General features: G+C 38.9%; 1 protein-coding gene across 1 annotated transcript; it reads left to right on the plus strand.

Moving 5' to 3' along the window:
* Positions 1–7,116: 7,116 nt before the first annotated feature.
* On the plus strand, positions 7,117–8,706 carry LOC129761620 (uncharacterized). Its single transcript, XM_055759355.1, has one exon. It carries the CDS (start codon positions 7,117–7,119, stop codon positions 8,704–8,706), a length of 1,590 nt encoding a protein of 529 aa, XP_055615330.1.
* Positions 8,707–9,678: the final 972 nt, after the last annotated feature.

The raw sequence follows: 9,678 nt of genomic DNA on the forward strand, positions 1-9,678 counted from the left end.
CAAAATTTAGTGTTCGAATCAGGGATGCCAAATGTAAAGAAATGTCTCTATTTTTAAGATAATTGAAAATATACGAAGATATTTATAGACTTTACAATTATTGGAAAAATAAATAAAAATCTCATAGTTTCTAAACGAAATCGTTGTTATTTTGTTTTGCACGCTGGCGGGCACGCTTTCTTTTTGAGATAGTTTTCTTGAGAATCTCTAATATAGAATCATTATCAGGCACAATTTTCATTCAAAATTCACACACAACTTGCAAAAAAAAGTATTGATCTAAGAAACAGAATACATATTCGAATTAAAAAAGGACATTTTCATTCATTCACTTGCAAATCTACTATCATTTTTATTTCACGAATTGGTACAAGCTGTTGGCAAGGCGAAATAAATAAAATTTTAAAAAATATTTTAGACTGCCATTTATAGCATCACATACTTCCGGAATTATCTTAGCTATGAATGCTTTCGAGATTCTAAAACATATCGACAACAATCTGAACGATATTCCAGAAGAAAGCCACATCAATGTCGTTTTTTGATTTCACTCTTGCAGGTATAGCACCTCTCATGAGTGTATCATGGCGTTGTATTTTTGGACCAATGAATTCCAACAGTGTTTCCACTTATTCAGGTGTTTTTCTCAACACTGCTCTGTACTCTAGAGGATCATCATCGTAGAGTACCTTCAGTATTACTTTTGTTGCTCCTTTTCCTTGCATCCAATTCCTGGCCCAAATCCTTTTGCCCTTCTGCTTTTTGGGATAGTACCTTCAGTTCGAAGAAATTCAGCTCAAAGTGTTTTTATACACGGTCAGCGTGTATTTCGCGATAAAAATGTGTAAATGTGTAATAAAAAACTGTCAATAGAGAACTCGATTTGGGATCAATCATCTGACAAATTCGGACCTGATTGCTGTTTCTGACTATTTGATGGACATTTGAAAAATCATCTGGCATCCCTGGTAAGCCAATGCAGTAGTATCTAGTTTCTCGTCAGCAGCTCACACTGTGTGAACGGACAAGGCGAGTCAACCAATTGTCAAGCGAGTTCACCGGCCCAGTAGCTGCTCACTGTAAAGTCAGCTACTAGCAACGTATAAATGGGCCTTAACTGATATGATGTGTTCACACGGTGTGAGCAGCTAAGCAGTAACTGACTAGGCCGACTCGTATGCGTACTCGCACCGTATAAACTAGGCTTTATGCAGTCGTTTAACTAGAAAGAAATATGTATGTGTGACTTAAGGCCCATTTATACGTTGCTAGTAGCTGACTTGACAATGAGCAGCTACTGACCCGGTGGACTCGCTTGACAATTGGTTGACTCGCCTTGTCCGTTCACACAGTGTGAGCTGCTGGCGAGAAACTAGATACTACGGCACGGGTTTACCAGGGATGCCAGGCGACTTTTCAAATGTCCATCAAATAGTCAGAAACAGCAATCAGGTCCGAATTTGTCAAATGATTGGTCCAAAATCGACTTCTTTATTGGCAGTTTTCATCTTAGGTTTTCAGTTGAATGTATCATCACACAATTTTATAGCAAAACAAACGCTGATCGTGTTTAAAAATACATACTTTGTGCTGAATTTCTTTGAACTGAAGGTACTATCCGAAAAAGCAGAAAGAGAAAAGGATTCGGGCCAGGAATTAGATGCAAAGAAAAGGAGCAACAAATACAATATTGAAGGAACTCTACGATGAGGATCCCCGAGATTACAGAGCAGTGTTGATAATAACACCTGAACAAGTGAAAAAACTGTTGGATTTAATTGCTCCACGAATACAACGCCAAGATACAGTCATGAGGGATGCTGTACCTGCAAGAGTTAAATTAGAAATGACATTGATGTGCCTTTGTTTTGGAATATCGTTGGGATTGTTGTCGATATTTTTTAGAATCTCGAAAACATCCATAGCTCAGATAATTCCGAAAGGATGTGATGTTATAAATGGTAGTCTAAAAGATTTTTTTTTAATTTTATTTATTTTGTGAAATGAAAATGATAGTCGATTTGCAGGTGCAATAAATACGCTTCAAAAATTTTAATAATGAATGAAAATGTACTTTTTTAAATCGAATATGTATTCTGTTTCTTAGAACAATACTTTTTTTTGTAAGTTGTGATCTGATAATGATTCTATATTAGAGATTCTCAAGAAAACTATCTCAAAAAGAAAGCGTGCCCCGCCAGCGTGCAAAACGAAATAACAATTATTTCGTTTAGAAACTATGAGGGTTTTATTTGTTTTTCCAATAATTTTCAAGTCTATAAATATCTTCACATATTTTCAAATATCTTAAAAATTGAGACATTTCATTACATTTGGCATCACTGATTCGAACGCTAAATTCTGTTTTTGACGTTGTGAAGCATGCAAGTGCGAGTAAATTCAAAAAACTTTGAAGTAGCTCGCACGCCGGATCACACATGACAATAACTGGCATGATGTGTTCACACGGTGTGAGTAGCTGCACTGCAGTAACTGACTAGACCGACTCGTATGCTTACTCGCACCGTCTGAACCCGGCTTAAAGGCCCATTTATACGTTGCTAGTAGCTGACTTGACAATGAGCAGCTACTGACCCGGTGGACTCGCTTGACAATTGGTTGACTCGCCTTGTCCGTTCACACAGTGTGAGCTGCTGGCGAGAAACTAGATACTACGGCACGGGTTTACCAGGGATGCCAGGCGACTTTTCAAATGTCCATCAAATAGTCAGAAACAGCAATCAGGTCCGAATTTGTCAAATGATTGGTCCAAAATCGACTTCTTTATTGGCAGTTTTCATCTTAGGTTTTCAGTTGAATGTATCATCACACAATTTTATAGCAAAACAAACGCTGATCGTGTTTAAAAATACATACTTTGTGCTGAATTTCTTTGAACTGAAGGTACTATCCGAAAAAGCAGAAAGAGAAAAGGATTCGGGCCAGGAATTAGATGCAAAGAAAAGGAGCAACAAATACAATATTGAAGGAACTCTACGATGAGGATCCCCGAGATTACAGAGCAGTGTTGATAATAACACCTGAACAAGTGAAAAAACTGTTGGATTTAATTGCTCCACGAATACAACGCCAAGATACAGTCATGAGGGATGCTGTACCTGCAAGAGTTAAATTAGAAATGACATTGATGTGCCTTTGTTTTGGAATATCGTTGGGATTGTTGTCGATATTTTTTAGAATCTCGAAAACATCCATAGCTCAGATAATTCCGAAAGGATGTGATGTTATAAATGGTAGTCTAAAAGATTTTTTTTTTAATTTTATTTATTTTGTGAAATGAAAATGATAGTCGATTTGCAGGTGCAATAAATACGCTTCAAAAATTTTAATAATGAATGAAAATGTACTTTTTTAAATCGAATATGTATTCTGTTTCTTAGAACAATACTTTTTTTTGTAAGTTGTGATCTGATAATGATTCTATATTAGAGATTCTCAAGAAAACTATCTCAAAAAGAAAGCGTGCCCCGCCAGCGTGCAAAACGAAATAACAATTATTTCGTTTAGAAACTATGAGGGTTTTATTTGTTTTTCCAATAATTTTCAAGTCTATAAATATCTTCACATATTTTCAAATATCTTAAAAATTGAGACATTTCATTACATTTGGCATCACTGATTCGAACGCTAAATTCTGTTTTTGACGTTGTGAAGCATGCAAGTGCGAGTAAATTCAAAAAACTTTGAAGTAGCTCGCACGCCGGATCACACATGACAATAACTGGCATGATGTGTTCACACGGTGTGAGTAGCTGCACTGCAGTAACTGACTAGACCGACTCGTATGCTTACTCGCACCGTCTGAACCCGGCTTTAAACTCCAGTCTTGCACAATCGTAAGGTTCCGCGCCACATTATGTCAACAGTTTCAATAGAAAGGGTATATTTTGAGAATGTCTGTCACTTTTCTGTTTCCCGTCGCCGTGTTGAACTTCTGCTCTGAAAGCATCTGGAAGGCCGATTTCCATCTTCGCGTACGAAGGATTTTTGCTTCACGTAAGCGAAGCGTTATTCCTGTTGCTTGAACGCTATTTTGCGAACTAAAGAGCAAACGTGAACATAAAAATAGAGAAATCATTCAACACGTACGCACCTACAAAATGAGGTAAGGTAAGGTAAGGTATTGTATTATAGAGACTTTAAACTTTTGCAGTTCATTCGTCTCTAGCCTTGAGAAAGGCCCTTTGAAAACTCTACTCTACTCCAGCGCTACCATCTCCACCCTCTTGCCTTGAGAAAGGCACTCGATCCCTCGCCGTCCAGCTCGTCCAGCAACGATGTTGTCCAGTCGGTGTCCACACAAAGAATGACAAAATGAGGGATGTTCAGGTTTTTTAAATACACACGCAAAATAAATACGTCAAATTTACGATGAACAAATTTTGCTCAGTCCACCCTTCATCAATGATATCTTCAAAAAGTAGCTACGGGTCTGTATTCTAATCGAAGGTGGTTGCAAAGGGTTAAAAAAATTTAGAATATATGCTTCAAATAATGTTGTAAGGTAAATGATGTTGGATTGCCAGATTTTGGGTGTTTTCACGCAACTAGTAAATGCAAACCAATTTTTCTTCATGAAACTCACATGTAATCAAGACGAGTTTGGGTTTGTTGAAAAGCAATTTTACGCTTTTTGACAATTTTCTTCAAAGAGAAATTATGATCATGGTTTGTTCACTTCTGATCATGGATTATCCGCTTTTAGAAATCACCATTTTTGAATGGAAAAAACAGGAAGTGGGTTATATCTATGGTATAACCGCAAGGGTGACGTAGGACTATCGTTGATTTAGAGATCATTTGTATGAAGTTGAATCTGAATTCATTCTGAATGAATGAATATTTGGAGAACTTCGAAAACGAGAGCGTTACGTTGGAGGCACAAGGTTTTATGCATCCAATATTGAATACGGAAATATCCTACTGATGGGGAAGAATAATCTTCAGAAGCTATCCTGTTGATTGCGATTGATTGAAAAATCACAAAACCTAATGTATTTGGTCACAGTGTTACATGGAGTGGAGCCGATCTGGCGTGGAGGTAACATCCATACTTCTCACGCTCAAGATCACGAGTTCAATTCTCACTCCCGACATTCTTCCAAAATGGAAGGTAAAAGTGACGAACCAGCCAGAAGCGTTGAAAGTCACTATAATACAGAAAGAAAAAAAAAAAAAAAAAAAGTGTTACATGGATAGAAAACATTAAAATAAACTCTTTCATATGAATGTAATTTTAAATTCCCAGAGGAACTGGCAGATTATTTTCAGTAACGATTAGATATTTCCACATTTTCCTCGATACTGGAAGCCCACCAGTGGTTAATGCTTCTGTTAATAGCACTTGATTGAAACATATTTGGTCACAGTGTTACATGGATAGAAAACATTCAAATAAACTCTTTCACATGAATGTATTTTTAAATTCCTAGAGGAACTGGCAGATTATTTTCCGGATCTTTCTCGATCCAAACGGAAAGAATTCCGTGCGCGTATGTGTGTGTGTGTAGCGGCTGCTTCGAGATCTTCCCGGGGAACCGTTTGTAGCATCACTCTCCTCCTGATGGATTCCCTTCTGGCCTAAGGTGCACAAACAGGCTCTTGGTGACACCGTTCATCCGTTCATGATAAATGAAGAGCTTAACCACAACAGCGACAACATGCTCCAATCGCTGTTCAATTAGAACTGAGTGGATTTCCGGGCGGCGCTCGCTTATATACCGATTGGTGATTTCAATAGCCTTTTATGAAAGCAAATTTAAGACTATTAAAACAAGTTTTTCGATCAGAAAGTAACAAGTATAGAACGCGTAGACATTTTATCTTTCGAATGAAGTGTTTATCATACCATTTCGTTCAGTTGTTTAGGAGCTATTAACACTCAAAATCTCGGTCTCCGGCGTAACGTTTTCGTTTTCGAAACTTTGATTTTACACCCCGGTATAGAAATGAAAGACGTAGTCCTACGTCAAAAAAAATAGAATTTTCAAGTAAATGTTGCATTTTTCATTGCTTGCGTTTTCTGTCCTCATATTGATCCATTCTTTATTAAGGCTTTCTTATTGCCTTTTCTTGGGCATTTTGAAGGTGAACAGCACCCAACACAGAGAAACTTTATTGCTGTTTCGCTCGATGGACAACAAAACAAAACAAACAAACTGCAGCGCGCCAAGCGGTTGCCAGAAGAATCATGTGGACAAATTAACATCAGTAAATCGAACAAACCATGATCAAAATTGAGGTCAACGAGAAGCGTTAATTACATGATTCAGATATATAAATCTGATACAAATGGTGTGCAAGCATGATGTTTACAATATTTCTAAATGTTATAATCGAGGAAAAGTCTGAATACGTACCTAATAATCGTCTGGTGATTAATTAGCAATTAGCTCAAACGAGGGGTGATCAAGAGTTAACATCCTCCTGCAACGCAGCAGATTCCATCTCTTTAGACCAAGCAACCATAAAACCATCTGGGAGAAATCGAAAGGAGAAAAAAAGTGGACGGTGAGCCTTTTCGTCGATGGAGAACGAAAAAAGGAAAAAACCGGAGAGGAATCGGAGAGGAGCCATTAAAAATCGCTAAATGTCGTTACAAGAAATTTTATGTATTAAATATCGTTTGGAATCAGTGTCATTGTCAAATTAAATTAAAGTCCATTGTCATTAAAATTATTGTACGTGTTGTGAATTTTAATTTGACAACAATCCTATTCGAGTGTTGGGAGTTCCACTATTCAATCGCATCGAAGGATTTCGAAGGGATATTCCCCAACATTTTGGTCCAGCCGAACCGGATTTTGGATCTTTGGTACGTCGTATGGACGGATTTTCTTCATCATAAGGCCGGAACTATCGCTGCCATCGTTCAATTTGAATGAGGACGTAGCCCAATAAAGAAATCCATTCATCCCGTAACTGAGCCAATTGGTCTGGAAACATAGAAGTAGGAGTTAACACAATTTGGAGCCATATTTGCTTCGTCAGGTCAGTAATATTGAATAGTATATGCCTGGCGAAGCTAGGTTTCACTACACATACTACATCTGAGTTATTTGTTTCATAACTTACATAACATCGAGAGGATTCATCATGCCTAATACGACCACTACCACGAAAACATCACCGTTCCTGAAACGGCTGTTACTAAGTCTGAAAGATGCACATTCGACGATCAACGACATTTGGAAGTTTGTTTCCGAGTTCAAGGGTGATACAGCAACGAGCCAAGCGGAGGTGCGTTTAGAAACTCTAAACTGTGCGTGGGAAAAGTTCTCTGAAACACTCCTTGACATTAAGTGTCACGATGAATTTGACGACGAGGATGATTTTTACGAACAAGAAAAAACAGATTCCAGAGACCGTTTTTATCATGCCAAGGCTTTTCTGATGGAAATTCTAAAGAAGGAACGGGAGCAATCAATGTCAACTCAAAGTATTCGAGTGAACGATAGTATGCTGCATGGGACGTTCGACCATGTACGTCTACCGCAAATCAGACTGCAAACCTTTGACGGTAATATAGACGAATGGTTAAGCTTCAGAGATCTCTACGTATCACTCATACACTGCAAGTCGGATCTGCCTGATGTGGAGAAATTCCACTACCTCAAAGGCTGCTTGCAGGGAGAACCGAAAGCTCTTGTCGACCCACTACAACTTACAGGGGCGAATTACACGATTGCATGGGAAATGTTACTAAGCAGATATAATAACTCCAAACTGTTGAAAAAACGCCAGATTCAATCTTTATTTAAACTACCAATAATCACAAAGGAATCCGCAAGTGAATTGCATGTACTTCTCGATAACTTCGAGAGAGTGGTAAAAATGCTCGACCAAATCGTAAACCCAGAGGATTATAGGGATCTTCTGCTGATTAATATCCTCACTACACGTCTGGATCCAACGACACGCCGGGGGTGGGAAGAAATTTCCGCGAGTAAGGAACAGGAATCATTGGCCGATCTCACCGATTTTTTACACTGTAGAGTTCAAATGTTAGATTCCCTACCACCGAGAACAGGAGAGAACAAAGCTAGTGGCACGTGTAATCCACCACTAAGACATCACCCGTCCTTCACCAAACCAAGCTACAGCACAGTACAAACAAATACAACCCGGTGTTTATCGTGCGAAGCTTATCATTCCCTCTATCAATGTGATGTTTTCCAGCGAATGACAGTATCAGATAGAGATTCGTTTTTGAAAGCTCATTCGCTTTGCCGAAACTGTTTTAGAGCGGGTCATCGTGCAAGGTTGTGCCTATCACGGAACTCCTGTCGTAAATGTGGCGGCAGACATCACACACTAGTATGTTTCAGAGGGGAAACCGAGAGTGCTACGACTTCCAATTCAGCCTCTTCTGTGGATTCTCCAGCAGTTTCGATTGCTTCGTCATCACAAGTGGCTAACACTGCAGCTACTAATGCATTGGCATCAGGTGTTAATCATCGATACGCATCACAAATTCTCTTGGCAACAGCAATTGTTATTGTTATCGACGATGATGGTAATCGTTACCCTGTTCGGGCTCTATTGGATTCAGGCTCGGAGAGTAATTTTATCTCCGAGCGAATTAGCCAGAAACTCAAGGTACATAGACATCGGGCGGATATATCAGTACTCGGTATAGCAGAATCCACTACCAACGTCAAACAAACCATAGATGCTACGGTTTAATCGCGTATCATGGACATTTCCGTAACAATGACCTTTTTAGTATTGACCAAGGTTACCGTAAAGTTGCCAACAGCAAATGTGAACACGAAAGGATGGAATTTACCAGAAGGAATACAGTTAGCTGACCCTTCGTTCTGTATATCCCAGGCCGTAGATATGATTCTGGGTGTTGAAGCATTCTTCAGTTTTTTTGAATCCGGTCGCAAAATATATTTGGGTGAACAAATGCCGATTTTGGTTGAGTCCGTATTTGGATGGATAATTTCTGGAGGCGTACCCCGTACCAGCAATTCATTGCACGTTAACTGCAACACTTCAGCAATGGAAAAACTCGATCATTTGTTAACCCGGTTTTGGGCGTGTGAGGAAATCGATACCCCTATCAAGTATTCGTCAGAAGAAGCGCATTGCGAATCTTTATTTACGAAATCTGTTCAGCGGGGTGAGGATGGACGATATACCGTGTCTCTTCCCAAGAAGGAGGATACGTTGATGCAACTAGGAAATTCGAGAAATATTGCACTACGGCGACTGTTATTGACTGAACGAAGATTGGCAAATGATACGTATCTGAGAGAACAATATATGACTTTCATGAAAGAATGTTTGAATTTAGGACACATGCAAAAGATCGACGAAACAATTTCAATTCCAATTAATAGATGTTACATACCCCACCATCCAGTATTTAAGAAGGAGGTTCGGGTAGTTTTCGATGCATCATGTCAGACATCTTCGGGAATAGCTTTAAACGATGCGTTACTGGTTGGACCAGTTATTCAAGAGGACCTTCGCTCCATCATTTTCCGTTGCCGAACGAGACAAATCATGTTAGTAGCTGATGTCGAAAAGATGTTTCGACAGATTAACGTTACCTCTACTGATAGACCACTTCAATCTATTCTATGGCGATTTTCACCTACCGATGAGGTTACAGCATATGAATTGAACACGGTGACATATGGGACAAAG

Source organism: Toxorhynchites rutilus, chromosome 1, assembly GCF_029784135.1.
Source record: "Toxorhynchites rutilus septentrionalis strain SRP chromosome 1, ASM2978413v1, whole genome shotgun sequence".
Classification (NCBI taxonomy): Eukaryota; Metazoa; Arthropoda; class Insecta; order Diptera; family Culicidae; genus Toxorhynchites; species Toxorhynchites rutilus.